This window comes from Ochotona princeps, chromosome 19, assembly GCF_030435755.1.
Source record: "Ochotona princeps isolate mOchPri1 chromosome 19, mOchPri1.hap1, whole genome shotgun sequence".
Classification (NCBI taxonomy): domain Eukaryota; kingdom Metazoa; phylum Chordata; class Mammalia; order Lagomorpha; family Ochotonidae; genus Ochotona; species Ochotona princeps.
The window spans coordinates 20,162,290-20,184,415 of record NC_080850.1 but is presented as its reverse complement, the minus strand read 5'-3'; the positions used below and the strand labels follow the sequence as shown (position 1 = coordinate 20,184,415).

Here is a 22,126-nt window from a genome sequence, read left to right as displayed (position 1 = left end):
AGTAAAAGCACACAGATACCAGAAGCAGTAGTTGAGAGCAGACAGTTGAAATCCATTTCCAATTTATGGTTTAATGCGATTTCCACATTAACTCTGCCAGCCTGCTCCACAAACTCACTTCTCTTGCTGTTCTTCCCCGGCCCCTCCTCTTCCTTCAGCAAAGGACATCTGAGAAACCAAAGGAAAGAAAAATAGCAAAAGATGGTTAGTGAGGGAGAATAATCACAGCCTTTATATACAAATGTCTGTATCTGCAGAGTTAAGCAAACTTAAAGTCACCTCTGAATTGATATGCTCCTTTACATAATATTAAGTGATTGCTATTGCCTAGGAATTACTGTCTCTTGAAAAGCATTGTTCTTGCCTGTCCCATTGTTAAAGGTCTTGGGGGGTGAGTTTCTCTTGTAGAGTGCCAGCCACTCTTAACTACACTAAGGTGTTTTTTTTTCTCCCATTACTTGAAGAATACCAACTTTCCATGTTAGCCTAAGACATGTTGTTAATGAGGAAACTCTAAATCCTGTTATCAGCCAGAGGCAGTTGAATTGGATCAGGTGTTAAATAGGTTGTCTCTGCAGGCCCCACAGTTTTATTATTAGATTCTCACTCTCTCTTGTATTCTTCCAGACACGGCCATCTCAAACACCAGAATGTTCCTTGTCTTCATAGCCTTTCTCTAAAAATACTGTATTACTACTGTGGGTCTCCCTTCCTGAGAGGCTCTCAAGATGCTGAGCAGAACACTTTGTGCAGATTAGCCCAGTTACTCCTGCCTAGAACCGGGACTTAGATGCCGTTTTTTCTGGTTCTCTATACTTATTAGTTACAGAACTGGGATCCATCTGCTCTGAAAGGGAAAACTACATCTTTCCGACCCTTTGAACCAGAATACTCTGAGTAGTCACTAGTATGCACTAGATCACTTGCCCCAGCTGATGAGCAGATGATCATTCATTTATTCACTTGCCTGCTATTTAACAAGGGCCCGAGAAGGGCCAGCTATTGGCCGAGGAAAGCACTATGACAAACCCAAAATAGACACATCAACTTCAAGAAGCTCAAGTCTATTCTGAGGTAAATTCACCAACAAGTTGTAGGGTTCAAGCCTCAGATTTCGTATCCATGAGGCAGTTAGATTCATACAAATGGCTTTCTGTGTTTGTTGTGCATCAGAACCATGTGTTTAAAAACCACATCTTCCTGTGCTGCTGTCCCCAGATGCTTTGACCTAGTAGGTTTGAATTGGGGCCTAGGAATTTGAATTTTGTATTATAGGTCCTGGCCCCTAAGAACCACCCCTTGAAAAGCCTGTATTGGCTGTAAATCGCATGTGTCTCCACACAAGATCTGCAGGGCCTTGCTTATTGGGCCAAGCAGAAGTGATGCCTGAAGGAGCTGAGTGCATCAGAGGACAAGAGAGCTTATCACAAGCCAAGAATACCTGGTAACCTTGCAACACCAAGCAGCACACTGAGTCCCAGTGCTCTCTCTCTGCTTTCTGCCTTCCTCTGGCCACAAACAACAGAAGAAAGCTTCACTAGCCTGCATGCTATCTTTGCCAAGATCAAGCAGACACTCCCATCCAGAAATGTTTAAAATGCAAGTCTGTGCAGAAGATCAGCACCTGCCATGATGACGCATCGCAAGCACATACAAACTGAGGAGCTACCACCTTCCCCATCCCCCCACACCTAAAATGTATAAAAGCCCAGTGCTGTGTACCCTGGGTGGCCATTTCCCTCATGGGTTACCCAGACATGTGGAAGTGGTCTTGGGCTGCCTCCCATTAGGGAGCTGTTCATCAGACTCTCTCTCTGTTCTCTCTCTTCCCTCAGTCATCTTTCTCAGCTGGAATAAAGGCCTCCTGTGTGACTTGCTGCATCTGGCCTTTTGGGTTTTGTGTCAATAAGAGCTAGCAATGCTGGCCTCCCTGGTGCCTTTCATGGAGTAGTGTCCATTGGCATTTTGTGATATTCAAATGATCTGAGGTTTCCTAATGTGCACTGTATAGAAATGCAACAGATGAACTCAAGAATCCAAAACCATCTGAAGTTGACTGTAGTTTTTGTTGAGGTTGTGGGTAGGAGTCTAAAGGCCCTCCAGGCTCCAAATACATGGTGATTTTAGGAATGAAATCAGTTCACCCGGCTTTAATTAGAATCTTTTCTAGATCATATAGTAAAATCGAAGTTGTTTGTCAAGGCGACTTGATGATGTCAATTTCCAGTAGATTCTTACAACCCTAAAGTAGTCAGTATCCATAATCTGTGAGTTCATGATGGGAGTACTCAGGATACGCTTGTTGTGATTGTTCACAGCTTTCTTGACTGGACCTCGTGGTCAATGATGCCAGATCGGCTTCCCAGGTAGAAAAGTGAGGTGCCTTTGACTCCTGCTGCTTGAGCAGGGTCACCCTCAAAGAATTCTTTCTACTTAAATTTGGCCAGGAGTCAAAGGATGCGGCTCTTACCCGTTGCCTGTTTGTGTGGCCTTGGTTGGATAGGTTGGTCCTGTTTGGGCTTAAGTTTCCCCACTGCTTCGCTCAGACATTTGAGGACTCCAACAGCTGTGTATATTGAAGAGACGTAGGACTCCTTGCATCAGCAGACTCCAGAGTTCTCTTGATTTAGGGAAGATGTAAAGAATAATGAAACTCCCTAAAACTGCGTAGGTAATTTCCATAGATGCTGGGATGGAGGGAAGGACATGTCATTATGGCAGAAGTGTGGGTGCTAGGCAGGAAGCACCCAGGATTCAGGAACTTTCATTTTCAGCACTGCCAGTTGAGCAATACACTGTTCATTTTGAAAATAAGACTTAAGGCATGCACTTCTGAGAAACCCTAGCCGTGAGAGTCACTCATCTGTCCGATTCCCAGTAGCATTGGAAGACTTTTGCCAAGCCTGTGGAGTCAACAGTGCCCTTCATGGACTCCTAGACTCTGGAAACTGACCTTTCAGGGTTGCCAGTTTGGGATTTTGATTGTCTACTGTGTGTGTGTGTGTGTGTGTGTGTGTGTGTGTGTGTGTATTTTAGCAGAGGAGCTTTTTCAAATGCAACTCCAAGCCATAAAGCAGTCCCCTGATTTATCCAATGGAAGGAGCTGGGGAAAAACCAGCCCTCTATGCCACAGGGCTGCGTCTGAACTCGGTGCAGCTGAATTTCTGCATAGTTAGGTGGTCCCTTAAGGACCTGCTGCCTCAGCCTCTGTTGAATTCTAAGAGAAACACTAATATGTTGCCTATGCTTTTTGTGGTTTTTTTGGATTCCTTCAGAACTGCGCTCTTGCTGTTCACACAGTTCTGCATAAGAGAGGGTGCAAAGGAGCATCACTCTCACTAGCTCCACTGGAGGAAGGCTGGGCCTTCGTGGATAACACATGGATCACCCAGACACTCCCAGACGTGGGGGTGATTTTATTCAGGTGGCTTTTTGTGAGCATTAACGACCTACATACCTCACTGTCAGGACCTGCCTTGTTAATTAGCGAGGAAGTAGGACAGTTGGAGTGCACCTGCCACCATGACAGGAACAGGAATATGGGGTTTTTAATGGGCAAGGCGATCCAGAAAGTTGTTGCTGTGTGTGTGAATGAGATAGAGCAATATAGATATCTGTGTGCTTCAGTGTTGCCTGGGGAAGGCTCTCACGGAGCCTTGGGCCAAACTGACTGTTGACAACCAGGAGCGCTGCACTCCTGATGCCCCTAGACAATGATGTGTGACTTCCCCAGATACCTTATGAGCTGCTGCTCTTTTAGGGGTGTTGTGCAAGTTTATTCCCTTTTTTCTTTCAGCTGCTCAATGGTGTGTTCCTATTCATACATGTTTGCCAAATGTTCATCCTCTTTGGAGCTGGGGCCTGTAGAAATGACCAATACACGTGTGCTCCTAGCTAACTCAGAGCACTGTCCATCTCCTCCCAGCACCTTGCAGTCCTCACTCCAGCTGTTCCTCTGCCTGCCTTTCCTTTCCCCAACATCCTCACATCCTTGAAACCATCTCCATCTCTCCTGTAGCACTTTCTCTTGCCTCTCCTCTGAGAGCCACGTGCTATGTCCTGTCCTGTATGCCACCTCCCATCACCTCTAGTCACTGAGCAACTGAAAATGGTCAGAATTGAGGTAACACACGTGGAAAATACATGTTGGATTTTGAAGACTTGGTACACACAATATCAGTGAACACTTCAAATAACCTTTTACATTGATTGCATATTGAAATGAGGATATGTTGCATAGAGTACAAGCATTTAATAAAATGTATTAGTTAAAACTGATTTCCCATTTTCCTTTTTCATGTGGGGGCTGGACCATTGAAAGTTGAGTTTCCTGGGACAGCTCAGTACTTAACACTTTCTCCCCTAGGTGAAAGGAAAGTGCATGTCCATTGTTCTTCCCCTCCTGCTGGTTTGTGTGTTCTCATGGAGTGGACCCCATGCTCCTATCTTCATGCTGGCCTTCCCCCGCACTGAGCTGTCAGGTGGCAGTTACTCACAGAGGTGCACCAGGGGAAGGGAGAAGTGAACAGTTGAACAATGTGGAACAGGCATTCAATCAATACTGGAGCTCCCTTAGGCAGTGTCATTTTTGCATTTCTGTTACTGAACTCATTTCCCCTGTTCTTTTTTTTTTTTTTTCACATTTTTAACTTTTTTTTTTAAGGGCTCACACAGTCGGCAAAAGAAGACCATTTTCCTGGGAGATGGGCAGAAGCTGAAAGACTGGCATAACAAGGAGGCCATCAGGAGGGATGCTCAGCGCGTAGGTATGGAGGGCAGGCCCGGTGGAGGGTGTGTGTGTGTGCACCTGCTGTGTTTGTGTGTGTGAAGCAGAGGAGTCTGGGCCTCTTCCTGACTTCCTTCTTTCCTACCCCTAGAGCTTCCCTTGATTTCCAGGATCAATCCCCTCACCCTTCACCCATCCCAACTCCTTTGTCCATTCACATCACCAGGTCCACTGCCTAAAAGAATTTGCTCTGCCACTCTTACCTATGATTGAAAGTGTCTCTGTATATAGCACATTTTCACCACTGTAGGACAGAGCAGTGATTTTAATAGCATTCATTAAACACCATAGCCAGCAAAATCTGTACCTGGCACTTGTACAACTTCCTGTTTGAACCCAAGTCAACTTTTTGGCCCATTTAGTGAAAGACCTGTAGCTCAGAGATGTGTGACAATCTGCCTGCAGTCACACAATAAGAAAGACACAGACTTGGGGCTTGGACCTAGGTCTGTAGTGCAAAGTTGATCCCTACACCAAAGCTAGGAGCTTGAATTGTTTGAGTGTGTCACGGCTAAAGTGTACCTGGTCTAGTTAGTCCTTGGAGCAGTCTCTGTTAGACTGGACAGGTTGGAAGAGTTGGAATAGGGGTGTTCAGCCTGGACTAAGGAGTCAGAAGAGCAACTCTGATTCCCTGGCCAGCTACAGGTACTGTCAGATAAATTCTATTTCCTGAGCCTTACCTTCCCCATCTGTCCATGGGTCTCCTGCTTAGACAACCTTAATATGTTTTTGGGAGAGTGACAAATATGAAGTAACTTTGCTATGCTGGAAAGCACTGTAGAACTGTAGGGAAGTGGTATGTTATCCATTTTTATATAGGATAAAAGCAACCAGCACTACTGATTTTTTTTAACATTATTACAACAAACCCCAGTTACCATGAGTCTGTAAATAGGACTGATACAACAATCTAGCCAGTGATGACAGGAATCTAAAGACAGAAGACCCATTTTCCTGTGAGCTAGTGATTTAAAAGGAGGAAGAGCGCTGCTTGAATCAAGAAAGAAAGCATTAAGAAAGAGCTGATTTTCCAATTATACTGCTGTTAGAACATTGGGCTGGGGCCCGGCTGCGTGGCCTAGTGGCTGAAATCCTCGCCTTGAATGTACCGGGATCCCATATGGGCAGCAGTTCTAATCCTGGCAGCCCCACTTCCCATCCACCTCTCTGCTTGTGGCCTGGGAAAGCAGCCAAGGACGGCCCAAAGCCTTGGGGTTCCTGCACCCGCGTGGGAGACCTGGAGAAAGTTCCTGGCTCCTGGCTTTGGATCGGCACAGTACCAGCCATTGTGGTCACTTGAGGAGTAAATCATCATACGAAAGATATTTCTCTCTGTCTCTCCTCCTCTCTGCATATCTGACTTTGCAATAAAAATAAATAAATCTATTAAAAAAAAGAAAAGAACATTGGGCTGACCAGCCAGCAATGAGTGAAGAGTAGTGATGCTAATAATAATAATAACCAGCCGTGGGCATTTGGCAGTGGTTCAGACTCTCACATCCCACACCAGAATGCCAGGGTCCAGTACCTGGTTCTGGATCCTGACTCCATCTTCCTGCCGACACAGAGGCTGGGAGGCAGCTTTAACAACTCAAGTAGTTAAGCTGCTGCCATCCATGTGGGAGACCTAGACTGAGTTCCTGACTCCTGAATTCAGCCTGACACAGTCTAGTCTCAGCCACTGTGGGAATCTGGGGATTCAACTAGCAGGTGGGTGCACATAAACATCCTCTCTCTCTGTCTCTGTCTCTGTCTCTGTCTCTCTCTCTCTCTCTCTTAAATAAATATAGATAGATATTTTTTTTAAAAAAAAGGAGAGTAATAACCAGCATTTGTTGAGGATAACTATGTGCCAGGCATCTGGCCTTGTATTGCCTTGTTAATGCTCATATTAAACCTTCTTATTCCATTAATACAATGGGCAAAAACTGAGACTTAGAAAGGTTAAAAGCACACTCCAGATGACACATCTGAGGATTAGCAGTACTAACCTTCAGAGTGCACTATGCCTGGCTGCAGGACCTGAAGTCCAAGTCACTCCCCTGCATTGCCTTCCTGAAGTGTTCCTCCTTGAGAAAATGTTTCTGCTCCTTTTGTGCTTGCCATGTGGTGTGCCTTATGCTGGATACTGGTAAGCTTACTGCTGCTGCTGCATCCTGAGAGGCAGGAGGTGATGGCTCAAGTGCCTGGGCCCCTGTTACTCATGTGGGAGACTCTGCAGGCATTTGGAGAGTGAACCAATGTAGAGATTTCCTTCTCTGTCTTCTTCTTCCTTCCATTCCTCCCTCTCACTTCCGCTCTGCCTTTCAAGTGAATCAAAATAAGTTGACACTTTTTAAACTGTCTTTTCATGGGTCATTACAAGTTTTACAGGAAGGAGTTGGTTGGGAGCAGCATCCAACCCCAGATTATACCCACCAGCCTGTGCATTCCTGGCAAAGTGATGTTTGCAAAGTAAACAAGGTGTTGTTTAGACCTCCAGGAAGGGGAGGGGTGACTTTCAGCCAGCTGTTTTTATTGCCTTTTCTCTAAGACCTTTGCCTATTAACAGGTTCTTAAGGTGCTGTTATGTGATGTAGTTTTAGACACTTCCACTTGCCATATGCTTCTTGGGAACCAAGAGAATAATTTCCTGAAGCATCAGGGACTCTTTCCCTTGATGGATTGTGCAGAGAGAGGAGAGCTGGCACTTGATTCACCTTAATCTGTGACCCAAAGCAATAATCTCCAGGCAATCCTGGCTTGGAATAATAAGCAGATCTTAATTTGTCTGCTTGTTTCAGAGCAAAAATCCAGAACCTATTTATCATTTATGGCAGTTTTGATGTTAAGTGTGCCTTACATAGAGACTCATCATATTTCTTCACATTGGTGTAGTGATTAGCTCTATTATGTGTAGGCTCTTATGTGACTCTCCCAAATATGGTGAGTATGCTGGAGGAGAAAGTGAGCTGGCTTGACATGCTCTGCGTTGGTCAGTCGCAGTTGGAGGGGCTGTCCTCCAAAGGTCACTTGGTGGTGGAGATTGGCACTCTTACAAGAGTGCAGGGAGCACAGGTGTTGGAACCTCCACACCAAGTTTTAGAGCCTTCCCGGGTCTCAATTTATCCATCTGTTGAATGAGAGCTCCCACGACTACCCTCCAGGGTTGCTGTGGAGATTTCAGGAGCAAAAGACCTGGAAAATGACTGACAGGACACTGGCTCCCCTCCCTGCGTTTGCACTTGTCCCTGTGGGATGTGGAGGCTCTGCTTGGTATGCAGATGGTTGAAGCCTTTTTCATCCTTCTCCCCCTCTCCTTATACAGTGACCCTGTATCTGCTAGGTGATTAGCAACACTGAACTTGCTCTTTGTCTCTAGGAAATGGAGAACAAGGGAAACCGTATCCCATGACAGATGCTGACCGAGTGGACCAGGCCTACCGAGAAAATGGATTTAACATCTACGTCAGTGATAAAATCTCCCTAAATCGCTCTCTGCCTGATATCCGGCATCCCAAGTGAGTGGAACATCTCGTATCTTCTGGGATCTTAGGATTTTACCCCTGGTTCTTGTTGAGAATTAATTAAAGAATCCTGGTACATGAAGTGCTGCTGGAAGAGCCCCTGGGATCAGATACTGCTGAATTCAGAGCTGGTGTCGCAGGGCTGGGCAGGGGCAAGCTACTGCCCCCAGAGCAGTCAGTCTCCCTCCTGTGTCCAGGCAGTTGTAAGCCTGTGACCTCTGTCTGTCCACTTATGTTCAGCCCCTCCATTTGAAATTCAGACCTCCGTGTAGCAGACAATTGTAGAGGCACTTTCATTCCTCACCCTCCAGTTTTCTATGTGTGATATTTTTACTTTCCTTAAAAAACAAAAACAAAACAAAAAAAAACCTTTCCTTATCTTGGGTACCTATAAATGAGAGTGCGTCCAAAAGTCCATGGGAAGTGCTGTTTGCCAAGATGTTTACTGTGGTGCATAAGTATTCCATAATCCCTGCATGGTGTATATAGCATTTGTATCATCTCAGGTTCCATTTTACACATGACAGCACTGAGGCTTTCTGGAATGTCCTGAATCAGGACAACAAGGGAAATAAGAGGCTGAATCAGGGTCTTAGGCTCCAATTCAACCAAAAACTGCATTCTGGACCCCCTTCCTCCTGTGCATTTTAGTCAGGTTTATTATGGTGATGATGGGAGCCTTCTAATAGACCAGTTCTTCAACTTTGTGCACATTGGAACGGCCTAGAAGGCAGTTAGAACACGGGGGTGGGGGTGGTGGTATTAGTCTTCACTCCCAAAAGTAAGGTCCAAGCTGGGACCCAAGAATTGAGGCCACTTGTTTGGATGCCAAATTTATTGCTTGAAAAATTGGTTTATCTGTTTGAAAGTCAGAGCGACAGAGATCTTTCACCTGGTAGTTCATTCCCTGTTCACCTCCAAGTTATCCGCAAGAACCAGGAATAAACCAGGCTGAAGCCAGGAGTTCTGTCTGGCTCTCTCATGTGGGTAACAGAGAGCTAAGGAAGGGGCCCAGTAATTAACATTTTAACATCCCCTTTAGGTGATTCAGATGCAAGCTCCGGTGTGAGAGCTGCCATTGCTGGCATTTTAGGTGCATTAGTTCAGCCAAACTGGCCAAAATCCCCATGCAACAGATGTTGTGACCATCCCCATTCCACAGATGAAGAATTGAGGGACAAAAATATTAGATAATTTGCAAGAAATGTTAAGAGGTGGAGTCAGAATTTCAACCCAAGAGATATAGTTCAGGATGAAGGGGCAGACAGACATTTAACACAGTGGTTAGGATTCATCTTGGGATACTCACAGCCCACATTGAGGTGCCTAGGTTCAAGTCACAGCTCCACATCTGATTCTAGATTCTCACTAATACACCTAGTCACTATTCATTATTTGTTGCGGTGTGGAGACAGAGCAGGGCCTCAGTGTGCTTGCCTCTGGGGATTGCATTTGTTTCATGGTCTTTGCCGTCAAGCCCTGAGTCTATCACTGATTCCTGTGGATTCAGAGCTGTGAGCTAACTCTAAGAGTCAGAAACTCAATTTTTATGTTTAGCCACTAGCAAAGTTCAGACTTCTGCGTGAATTTCATCTCTCTGAGTCTGGGAAAGAAGTATATTTAGGAAGCACTGTATTCTAACCCTAGCTCCTGTTGCAGTAAAGGGTTCTTAGCTCTGGCTGCACCTGGATGGTTAAAAACCAACAGCAATACAACGAAGGTTAGAGACCTAGCCGTTATCACAAGGATATGAATATCTGAGGGTGTGGTCTGGATCTTGGTGTTTTCTAAAATCTCCTAAAGAATTCTCATGTGTAATCAGGCTGGATGTGGTCACAGCTTTGATTCATTCTTTAGTCCGTCTATTCATGCAGTAAATGTATGAGTGTTAACAGTCTTCTGTGTATCCAGCCCCAGGGTGAATACCAGGAACGCAGTGCTCAGTGAATCGTTGTTGCTGCCTTAGAGGAGCTCACACTCTTGTGTGAGTGTGTGTCGGCAGAGAGAGATGGTGTCAGCAGTTCCATATAGCCCCTGCTGAGAAGATAGATCAATAATAGACTAGGCTCAATGTTCTCTGGGACCACCGAGAATACCCTTGACCCTGTGCCAGCCTTTGGAGAGTGAAGAAGCCTTTCTTAAGTGGATTCCCTCTGCTGACTCCTGGAAGACCTACTAGGGCTAACTGCGTGTTTGAGTCTAAAGGACATTACAGATAGCAAAATCAACCTGGACAGAGGCCTCCAGTGTAAGAGCAAACATATTCATCAGCACAGGACTTAGAGAGATGAGCCTCCCAGTTGCCTAAAAGAGAGGACCTATGTCCACATCTTCCAGGAAAGAGCATTTTCCCACCACCCTAAGGAGCGAAAAATGTCTGCTTTATGTAGGAATCTTGCGGTCCACAGACCGGCACATGAGAATGAGGAAAACATTGTATTTTTGTTTTCTTTAGTCTGCAGCTGGAGTTTTTGATTCCCTTCCATTGTGAGTGAATATAGACAACAGAGTGGCTGTGTCACCCAGAGACATCATCTCACAGCACTCTAACTCACCACCCTGTAAAACGGAAGTCATTTGAGAACTTGTGCTGGATCTTGTTCCCTGTGTCACTGGAGCAGCACGTGTGTTACCGTATTTCAGTGTGAGTTAGTGTTGACGGCCGTATTTTGAAGTCAAGTGGTTGCCCTCACAGTCTTGTGTGTGTTATGAGCCTTATGAGCACTACACTGAGAAGCAACCTCAACTCCACAAGCCGGGCTGAGGGCTCTTTGGCATTGATGTGATAAAGGACCCCTGTTGCAGGTGGGTGGGAATTTCACTAAGGAGGCCTTGGGCACTTCTATTACCAGCCTGCTCAGCCAGCCAACATCAAAATTATTAACCGCAGAACACGTTACCAAAGCCAGTGGTCCTGACACCCCCATTTTTCATAATCACCAGTTGTGGGAGCTGACTCTTGAGAAACTAGTTGACAGATGTCTTGAAGAGCTTGGTTTCTTCCCCAGGGGGAATTCTCTTCCACAGTTTGACAGCAGAAATGTGTCAGTAAATGAGAGCAGTTGAGCCACTCACTCCTATTGGTTTCTTTAAGCTTAAACAACTTCTCCAGCAGGAGCTGAGGTTTATGTTTGCCTTTTATTCCTTCAAACTGAATTTTGGCAACAGCATGTCAGGAACAGGATTGAGGGGCTGTTTGCTTGTGCCAGCTGCCTCTGCTTCCATTAGAAGCTACATTGGGGAATGCACAGCCAGCGGGAACGGAAACAAGGCAGTTTGGCCCCAGCTTGCTGGGTCTGCTCGTGGGAGGCAGCCAACTGGCTCAGAGCAGGCCTGTCCTCGGTACCTCCAGCCAAGCGAATGTGAACAGAGGCCGACTGGTGGGTTGGCCCACTTTCCATGCTCCTTGGAGAGCCCCACCAGGCTCCTTGGCAACCAAATATGTAAACCCCTACAGGGCACAGGGCTGATGGCACAAGAAGACCCGACTGTTGACATGGCTGGGGTCTGCATGTTTCTATGCAAGCCACACTGTGGGCAGTGTGTGTCTCCCACACAGAGACCATCCATAGAGGAAATAGAAAGCAGACCTGCTTTCTGCATTTCATGGGGTCTAACTTCAGCAATGAATGAACCTGATTGAGTATTTGCGTACCATATGCCTGTTTCTTTGCTCCTTTTCACTTTTTCATTTTTGTTACAATAACATGGCTAATTATGGTATGTGCCAAATTCCTGAAAAAAAATCTCTAAGCAGGTACCTTTACATATCGAGCAATTTGCACAGTGGAAGCAACAATGAAGGAAGTTATAGTTTAGTATCTTTAACAGACATTTTAAATATGTACTCTAAATAAAGGGAAATTTTCAGCACAAGAAATTTCAGTCAACTATGTTGTTGACTGAACAGTAATGTTCCAAAATGTATGCACATATAGCCATAAAAATGCCATCTGGAGGTGAAGCAATGGCTTTTCAAGACACTGAACATCAGACAGCAAAGGACAGTAGTTCCTAAGAGATGGAAATTTTCTTAAGAAACAATGCAAGCAATATTACCATGCAGCAACATCTTTATACTGCTGGCATAAAAAACTCCTTGTGAACTTCAGATTCTATACTCAGTGAAAATATCTTTAAAAAAAAAAAAAACAGAAATGGGGATTTGAGTTCAAAAAAATGAAAAGCACTAGAAATAGAAATTATGTGTATAAATATGTGCCATATTTCCTTAATGTTTAAATCTTTTCAAAGATAGTTGACTATGTAACCAAAAGTAATAACATTTTTTGTTGAAAATATATAGTACATACCAGTGTAAGAGTGGGAAAAATGAAAATATACTGCTATAAAAGTTTCATACTGAATGTGAAATGGTATCATATCATTTAAATGTAGTGTGTGATGAATTTAAAAAGTATATTCTAAATCTTAAAGCAAGCACTAAAGTACTAAAGCAAAATGTTATAGTTAGTATTAACCAACAAAAGAGATAAAATTAAATGATGAAAAATACTCAGTTGGCCCAAAAGAAAGCAGAAACAGAGGGAAAGGGGGACAAAGATTGAAGAGAAGAAATAAAAGGCAAACACAAAGATGATGTGCTTAACCTAATCAGACCAATAACCATATTAAATGTAAATGCTCTAAGCATTTCAGTTAAAAGGCAGAGATTATGAGATAAGAAAAACCCAATTACTTTTAACCTGCAAAAAAAAAAGCAAAAATACAGACAGGCTATAAGTAAAAGTTAGGAAAGATATATCTCCATAAAACTAGGCAAAAGAAAGCTTTGATGGCTGTATTAATAAGTTTTAATACATTTCAAAGAAAAAATATTACTAGGAACTGAGAAGATTGTTCAGAGGCCAGCACAGTGGCATAAAATGCTAATCCTCCACCTGTGACTCCAGTATCCCATACGGGTACCAGTTCATGTCCAGACTTGCTCTACTTGTGGTCCAGCTCTCTGCTTATGTCCTGCAAAAGCAGGACTGAGAGAATGGCTCAAGTCCTTAGGTCCCTGTACTCACATCCTGGATACTTCACTTGCAGTGCAGCTCTCTGGGTTGCATCCTGGGAGGTAGCAAGTAATGGTTCAAGTACTTGGGTCCTGACCACCTATGTGGGTGACCCAAATGAAGTTCTAGGTCTCCTGTCTTCCACCTGGCTCAGCCCTGACGTTGTGGACAACCAGGAAGTGAAACAATAGATAGAAAATCTCCCTCTTTTGAACTCATGCTTTCTGGGTGTGCGTCTCTGTCGCTCTCTCTCTCTCACTTGCTCTCACTCTCTGCCTTTCAAAGAAACAGAAATTAATAACCTTTTAAAAAATTAGATGTTGGGGATGACATCGTAACACAATGCTTCCTGTAATGCTATAATTCCATATGAGTGACAATTCCAGGCCCAGCATTTCTTTTCCAATCCAGGTTCCCTGCTAGTGCACCTGGGAAAGCAGAAGCAGATGGTTCAAATACTTGATCCCCTGCCACTCACCTGGGAGACCCAATTGGAGTTCCAGGCTGCAGGGTTCAACCCAGTCCAGCCTGGACTGTTATGGCTATTTGGAGAGTGAAATAGCAAATGAAAGTGTTCTCTCTTTCTCTCTCTCTTCCTCTGTAACTGTGTTTTTCTAATAAGTAATTAAATTAAAAATATTTCATAGAACAATATCTTTCATCAAGAGGATTTAACAATTCTAAATGTTTCTGTACCTGATAGAGTGCTTCAAAATACAGGAAAACTTGATAGAACTACAAGAAAAAAGACATAGCCATTGCAATGAAATTTCAATGCTTCTGTATTAATTTAAGAACAAAGATTAAAAAAACAAGGATTCAGGGCCCGGCGCTGTGTTCTAGCGGCTAAAGTCCTCGCCTTGAACGCGCCAGGATCCCATATGGGCACTGGTTCTGATCCCGGCAGCTCTACTTCCCATTCAGATCCCTGCTTGTGGCCTGGGAAAGCAGTCGAGGATGTCCCAAAGCTTTGGGACCTTGCACCCGCATGGGAGACCTGGAAGAGGTTCCTGGTTCCCAGCTTCAGATCAGCTCACTACCGGCCATTGCAGTCACTTGGGGAGTGAATCATCGGATGGAAGATCTTCCTCTCTGTCTCTCCTCCTCTCTATATATCTGACTTTGTAATAAAAATAAATAAATCTTTTTAAAAAACACAAGGATTCAATAGACTTGAACAGTAGAATCAACTTATGGGACCTATTTGACATTTGTAGAATACATCCTCACCGCCCCCCACACACAATAAAATCCGAATATACATTTTTTTCCAAGCCTTTTTGGAAGATTTTTCAAGACAGTCTGTATTCTGAGCAGAAATAGTCTTCATGAGTTTGAAAGAATTCAGATGATACAGAATATGCTCTTAGACCATAACTGAACCAAATTTAGAAAGCAACAATGGAACAATTTCTTAAGATTTTTCTCAACGTTTATTTATATATTTTTAAAGATTTATTTATTTTAATTGGAAAGGCAGATATACAGAGAGAAGGAAAGGCAGAGAGGAAGATTTTCTGTCCATGGCTCACACCCCAAGCAGCCGCAATGGCTGGAGCTGTGCCAATCCAAAGCCAGGAGCCAGGAGCTTCTTTCAGGTTTCCCATGCAAGTGTAGGGTCCCAAGACTTTGGGCCATCCTCCACTGCATTCCCAGGCCACAGGCAGGGAGCTGGATGGGAAGCAGGGCTGCCGGGATTAGAACTGGCGTGCGTATGGGATCCTGGTGCATATGCTATCACACAAGGCCCAGATTTTTTCAAAGTTTAGAAACTAACTTGTGAATAACTAATGGGTCACAGAAATCAAAAATAAAAATTAGGAAGCATTTAGAACTTAATGAAAGCATGACATATCTGAATTTATGTGTTGTCGCTCAAGTAATATTTAAGGGAAAATGTATAGCTTTAAATGTCTGTATTAGAAAACAAGAATGGTCCCACATTGATTATGTCAACTTCTTCTTTCAGAAGCTAGAAAAATAAGAGCCAATTGATCCAAAGGAAGCAGATGAAAAGAAATAAAAAGATTGTAGCAGAGCTCAATGAACTAGGAGATAGAAAAACAGTAGAAAAAAATCAATGGGTCCAAAAAATAAGTCTTTGAAATGATTCATTAAATTGATTAACTTCTACGTAGACTTATAAGGAGAAAAAGAAAGCACATATTACCAGTATCAAGACTGAAAAAAGCAACCTAACTACGGATGCTGTACCTCTTTTAAGAGAAAATAAAAGGTTTTAAACAATTTTCTATCTGTAACTTAACCATTTAAATGAAACAACACATTTCTTCTAAAGACATAAACTAACACTCATTCAAGAAGAAATGGTTATCTGAATAACACTGTTGCCTCGGGTGGATTCACTGATGAAATTTTTTAAAGATTTATTTCTTTCCACTGGAAAGGCAGATTTACAGAGAGAAGGAAAGACAGAGAGGACGATCTTCCATCTGCTGGTTCACTTCCCAAATGGCCCCAACAGCCAGAGCTGAGCCAATCTGAAGCCAGGAGCAGAAGCCTCTTTCAGGTCTTCCACATAGGTGTAGGGTGCAGGGACTTAGTCATCCTTCTCCACTGCTTTCCCAGGCCACATGCAGGGATCTAGATGGGAAGTAAAGCAGCTGAGATTTGAACCAGTGCTCGTATGAGATGTTGGCACTTGGAGCAGGAGAAATGAACAGTTGTGCCATTGCTTCACCTCTTTACTGATGATTTTTAGCAACAATTTAAGAATTAATACTAAGTCTACACAAACACTTGTGAAAAATCAAGGAGGATGTAATACTTTCCAAGTCATTGTGAAGCTAGTATCACAGTGATACCAGCATCAAAGATATTGTAAGAAGAGAATGTTACAGACCAATATCCCTCATGAACAACCTGGACAGGTGTCATTATTCATCATTATTTATTTCAGAGATGTACTGGAGTCACAGAGCTATTTCCTTATATCTAGAATCCAATTGTATTTAGAGTCCAGTTGGAAATTGGTTTGCTACCATTATTTGCCAGCCACTGCAACATCCAAAACATCATTTTAAAGTGGGGGGCAGGGGACCAGGAAGATTGAGGGGATCGTGAATAAGTCTAGGGGATCTGGATAAAGTCCTATTTGGAGATACCACCTTCCCCAGTGACACTGTGCCCATGGTATTACTGAGTTTGGTTTACAAACCAGGAATGCCTTATGTTTCTAAGTATTCCCATAAGGCAATGGGGAATCTTTTCTAATGGTTACATAAGCCTGAGCAAGAAGGGGCAGGGTTATAAAAACAACTGAGCTTTCCTGACCCAGAAAGTGTCACCAACCAGCTTTGTGTCCTTTTTGGGGACCCTGGAGGCCAAGGGAAGCGGCTGCCTTCTTTCTTGGGATCTTGCCTAACACAGCCACCTCACTGGGCAAATTAAGACAAGAACTTAATCTAAAGTAACTTCTAGGAGCTCCCTTTGCCACCTTTCAACCTTCAGCTGCAGCCATACTGAGACAAGCTAGGCCCTACTTGGACCCTTCCCATGGAGTCCCTGCCTTGTGAAGATTTTCAACCTGTTGGCCCTTTACCGCTGTTTTCTATTAGTTATTCATTCATTCCTTTTGCAAATATTTATTGAGTTCCTCTGTGTTCTAAGGTGTGTCTAGATTCTAAGAAAAATAGATAAAACGTCCTCTTGGAACCTATCATCCAAGGGAAGAATTGCAGGCTCGACAAACCAATAAATATATGAATTTTTTCAGATAGTGGTTATGTGATGGGGTAGAAAATAGAATGGGTAAAGGACAGAGAAAGTAATGGAATTAGGTGGATTTTATTCCATTGTTCAGGAAAGCCCTCTCTGATAACAGAGTTACAACTGAGTGAGGGCCTGGCAGGACAGTTCACCAACCCACAGAGAGAGAAAACAGCTAATGCAAAAGCCCAGGGGCCACTGTGTCTGGCTTGTGGAGACTGTTGTGGCTAGAGCCCAGTGATGGAAGTGATGAGATGCAGGGCTAGAGGGGTGTCTGGTTGAAGTTAAATGGTCATAATTGGGTCTGGGATTTTTTCCAGTAAGGGACAGGAAGCCACCCGAAGATTTAAGAAGAGAAGTACATGATTAGATTTTTATTTTCAAAGAATCACTTTGGTTGCTTTTTTTTTTTTTTTTTAGATTTATTTTACTTTATTGTAAAGTTAGATATACAGAGAGGAGGAGAGACAGAGAGGAAGATCTTCCATTTGTTGATTCAGTCACCAAGTGAGCCACAACAGCTGGAGCTGAGCCGACCCAAAGCCATGAGCCCAGATCCTCTTCCAGGTCTCCCACGCGGGTGCAAGTCCCAAAGTCTTGGGCTATCTTCAACTGCCTGTCGAGGCCACAGGCATGGAGCTGGATGTTAAGAGCGACCACCAGGATATGAACTGATGCCAGCTAGCATACAACCCTGGAGGGCAATGGTGATGGCCCATGTAATTGAGTTCCTGTCACTCTCATGGGATATTTGGATTGAATCCCAAGCTCCCGGTACTATCCCAGCAATTGTGGGAATTTGTGGAGTAAGCCAGCATATAGAAGTGCTCTTTCTCTCTTGTTTGCTCACTCTCTCTTTTTCTCTCTCACAAATAGATTTTTCATAAAATAAAATTGCCCAGCTCTAGCCCTTAGATGTGATGCGTAACATGCTAGAGTTTATGCTCCATATTTGGGTCATGGCAGAGAAGCAGCACCTACTAAAAATCACTTCTTAGATGGGAATTAGTAGCTGGAGTCTCCACCCAGACCTACCTCAATAATCCTACCCTGTGCAGAGCAAACAATAAGATCTTTGCACAACAGTGACTGGCTTAGAAGACATTTAGGACTTATTAACAGTTTTTACCCTTTTTAAAAATCATGATTCATGGGGTAGAGGAAGCTCACTTGACACTTTTATATAGTGCAGTACTTCAGTGTCAGATGAACACCCCAAAACGAGTGAGCATGTGTGAGTGAGGCGGACTCTCCTAGCTGGCAAGCGTGAAGCAGGCAGCTCCAGGCCGAGGGAACCTAATGGCTGATCTGTGAGCCAGAAATGAGGAAAGTCCATCTTTCTGTGGAGTTTCCCTGACTTCTTAGCAGACTTATCAGCTGTCCCCTGCATACCAATGCATCCTTACTGAACAATCATGTGTTTTTTTCCAAGATTACAGTTATTGATTCTATTTGACCTAATATTGGGATTTAAAGGTGCTCATAAGTCTTAAAATAGAATGACAGCCAATAAAATTTCTCAAATTGACTTCTTTGCCCTGGTTTTTAAAACAGATTAAAAAAAAACACAGATTTCAGTGAACTAAGCTCTTGGGTTGAAATGGTGAAGATCAACAGCTTCAAAGCAAGCATGGCTGCCTGTCAACTGAAAAGCAAATGAGCCCACATCCCCTACAATTCATGCTCGCTACAAACCACTACACAGCCTCATGAGCTGATGTGGAGTCTTCGCTCCTTTATCATTGCTGCAAACAGGTGCATTTTCTGCATCTTAAGAAATGGGCACTGTTCTGTGTTAATAATACCCTCTCTCTTTTTTGTGGTGTTTTTATTTATTCACCAGCGCATGGGACATTGTGCTGAATACTTTCCCAGCCGTGTCATACTTGTTTCTATTCTGAGTTGTTTGGTGAACATGATCATATTTCCTTCGTGCTCAACACCGTCTTCTGATTGTCCCAGAACTGTCCCATAGTCCCCGCCTCTTTGCTATTATATATTCCAAATGAGGACCACTAGCTCCCTTTTACAGATGAACAGCAGAGAAGTTAAAGTCCTGACTAGAGTTCACATAGCTAGGAAGAAGCCAAGAAAACTTCAGCCAACACCCTTGGGGTTGTTGTTGGATATGCAGACTGGGGCTTTGTCCCACAAAGAGGGGAGGTGTCTTTAAATGCTAATCTTTTGTGCTTAAGCTTCCTGAATCAGGTGTAGTGTGCAGGACTTGGCTAGCTAAACCTAGCATACACTACTGGTTTGCTCCTCCAGTTGTATTTCACTTCCCATGCTGAAGGTACTGTATGCTTGTCCAGGAGCAGATAAATAACTTTTGGTAAAACTGGTCACAGAGATGAGTTCAATTTCTAAGTGGTGTTGACCTTGAAAGCATTTTAGCAAACAGAAAATAAGGACTCAAAGATGAGGGCGATTTTCCATTCTCTGCCTTCATTAAGATGCTAGCAAGGGCAGCATGACCACCAGCTTGCTTTAGGAGCACTGGCACACACAAAAGAACATAATGTCCTTCTGCCTGTAAGCCTTATTCTCCACACTCCTCAGTAAGGCAGAATAGCAGAGAGGTTTATCTTCCACCCACTGATCACTCCCCAAATGGCCAGGACTGGACCAGGCCAAAGTCAGGAAACTGGAACTCCAAAATTATCTCTCATGTGCGAGGTAGGGGTCTTAGTACTTGAGCCATCTTCCACTGCCTGCTTAGGTGTATTAGCAGGGTGCTGTTTGGGGAACCACGGGACCAGGACTCAAACCATTGCCCTAATTTGAGATGCCAGCATCCTAGCCAGCATCTGTAGCTTAGTATGCCACAGTGCTGACACCTGTGTATTTTAATCTAAAAAGTAGCTTTTTTCTCTTAATGCGTTATGATCCCACATCTGAGACATTTATAAATGTGTAATACTCCACAACAATATAAGCTTGTCAGCCTTTCCCCGGTAGAGTGGTTGTTTCCAGTTCTCTGCTTCTGCAAACAGTGACAGAAACATCCTGGAACACATATCTTTGTATCCTTATTTCCTCTTTCACAATTTTTTAGAATCTTGGTATTAAAGTCCTTTTCCTCCTAACAGCTCTTTTTCTTGCAGCTAGCACTTAGCTGGCATCTGGGGTGTGGTCTTCATGCTTGTTACTTCCTGCATTAGGCACAACATCCATTAACCAGTGTTCCTCCTTCCTGCTGTCAGCCTTTTTTAAAAGATTGGATACTTGGCATGTGTTGCACTTAATATCTTTAGGAGGAATATTTTGTCATGTGGGACAGCAGTGTAAAAAAAAACTTGTTGGATTTATTTTCATTGTTTTTCAATTACCCTTTCTGTGGAGATGATCTGAACAAAGAGGATTTCAAAATGTAAATTCACATGGGTAGGAAAAGACAGCACAAACCAGTTCTTGCAATACTGCTTTTATATGATGTCTCAGGTGCAAATCAGGGGGTTTCCAAACTGCATGGACTAATGGTGCAGAAATTTGTAATTAATCATGGTTATAAACCTTTGTGTTTCTGTAGCTGTCTGTTGAACGGGTGGATTCGCCTGGCTTCCGACACAAGCCCTTGAGTGGAGAAGGGCTTTCATAAAGATGACAGTGTTGGTTGTCACGCTGATCCTTGGACTCCTCTGGCTCTATCCGAACTGTGTTCAGGAGGAAGGCAGCACGTGCCTCTTGCAACAAGCCAGGGAGGCCATATCAGGTGGACTCAGGAGCTGAGCCCTGGCTGAGAAGGAAAGCTAAATGTTGGCATGTGTCAGAAGGGGGCTTTAGCTCTGCGTCTGGAGGTGACATTTGGGGAAAGAGACAGGGAACTTTCACACTCAACCACTTGGACTCCATTTCTTTCTTCCATTCCAGAGTTCAGAGCCATTTGTAACTTCTGCTTATGTTTTTGGTGCCTCCAAGGCCCATTTGAATATGATCTTTCTGAGAATTTTATCTTATGAAAGACTAACCTTTATCTGAAATAGAGAAGACAGAATCCTAGAATTTTGAACTTGAGCTTTTGCTGGAAAACAATCCACACTATCCAGTCAAAATTGGTATTTATGTGCCAGATGCCTCACCAGGTGCAAACACATGTGGTACCTCTTTCTTTTCATATAGCAGCCTCTGTAGAAAGGGCTTAACATTCATGCTTTTTCCTGGTAGTGACTGAAACTCATGGAACTCATGACTTCCCCAGGGTGGCCCAGCTCCAAATGATACAGGCAAAACTCAAACCCAGAATTAAGTGTTTAGGCTTTTGTTGTTGTCATTGCTGTTGTTTTCTCTCATTCTCTTCTTTATCTCACCTGCTGTTGCATCCTCAACAAGCCACCCTTTCTAGAATTCTTACCCATAGATCAGGGTCTGCACTTTGAGACACAGATGTGCTGTCTCACTCTCTGACGCTGGGGAGATTCCTCCTCATTCTAGGCTTCAACAGAGAGCACAGATAAGGTGGAAGTCATACATGTACCTTGCAATGAGGTTTGACCTTCATTTGGTTGTTTGAACTAAAATGATTTTTGCTCCTGCCTCCCCCAGATTACATAAACCAGGTCTAAAGAGGATCCATCTGGTCCATGGGAAATCCAAAATTTTCATTTACCTAGCAAAGGAGGGTTTCAGGATTTTGGTTCCTATAAGGTGCTAAAGTCTCACAAGACTGCGCAATAAAATAAATAAATCTTTTAAATAAATAAATAAATAATAATCACTGGAGAGCAGTTTGCTGCCATGTGCAGAGCACAAAGCTGTTGAAGTGCCATGCCCTGCAAGTAGTTGCTTCCAAGGTTGTAGTAGCCCAGTGGGTACAGTGTTCATGGACCAGATCATATGGAACTATCACAAGGTGTTCCAGCAGTCTCTGAGTCCATAACCTACAAATCAAGATTTCCACAGGGGTGATATTATTGAAGTTTAGACATCTTAATTCTAAAACAAACAAACAAAAATGAAACAAAACACACACAAAAAAACTCATTTTTAAAATTCTAAAGAAAAAATCAAGCTATGTCACAACTTTTTTTAAACATTTATTATTATTGGAAAAGCAGATATACAGAGAGCAGGAGAGACATGGAGGA

The 22,126-nt window shown here is 43.4% G+C and overlaps 1 protein-coding gene across 1 annotated transcript in view; it reads left to right on the top strand.

Moving 5' to 3' along the window:
- GALNT10 (polypeptide N-acetylgalactosaminyltransferase 10) overlaps positions 1–22,126 on the top strand; it is a 205,730-nt gene that overhangs the window by 92,307 nt on the left and 91,297 nt on the right. Inside the window, exons 2-3 of the mRNA XM_004587601.2 lie at positions 4,664–4,766; positions 8,148–8,286. Of these exons, the coding sequence (XP_004587658.2) occupies positions 4,664–4,766; positions 8,148–8,286 (242 nt within the window). The remainder of the gene's footprint in view (positions 1–4,663; positions 4,767–8,147; positions 8,287–22,126) is intronic.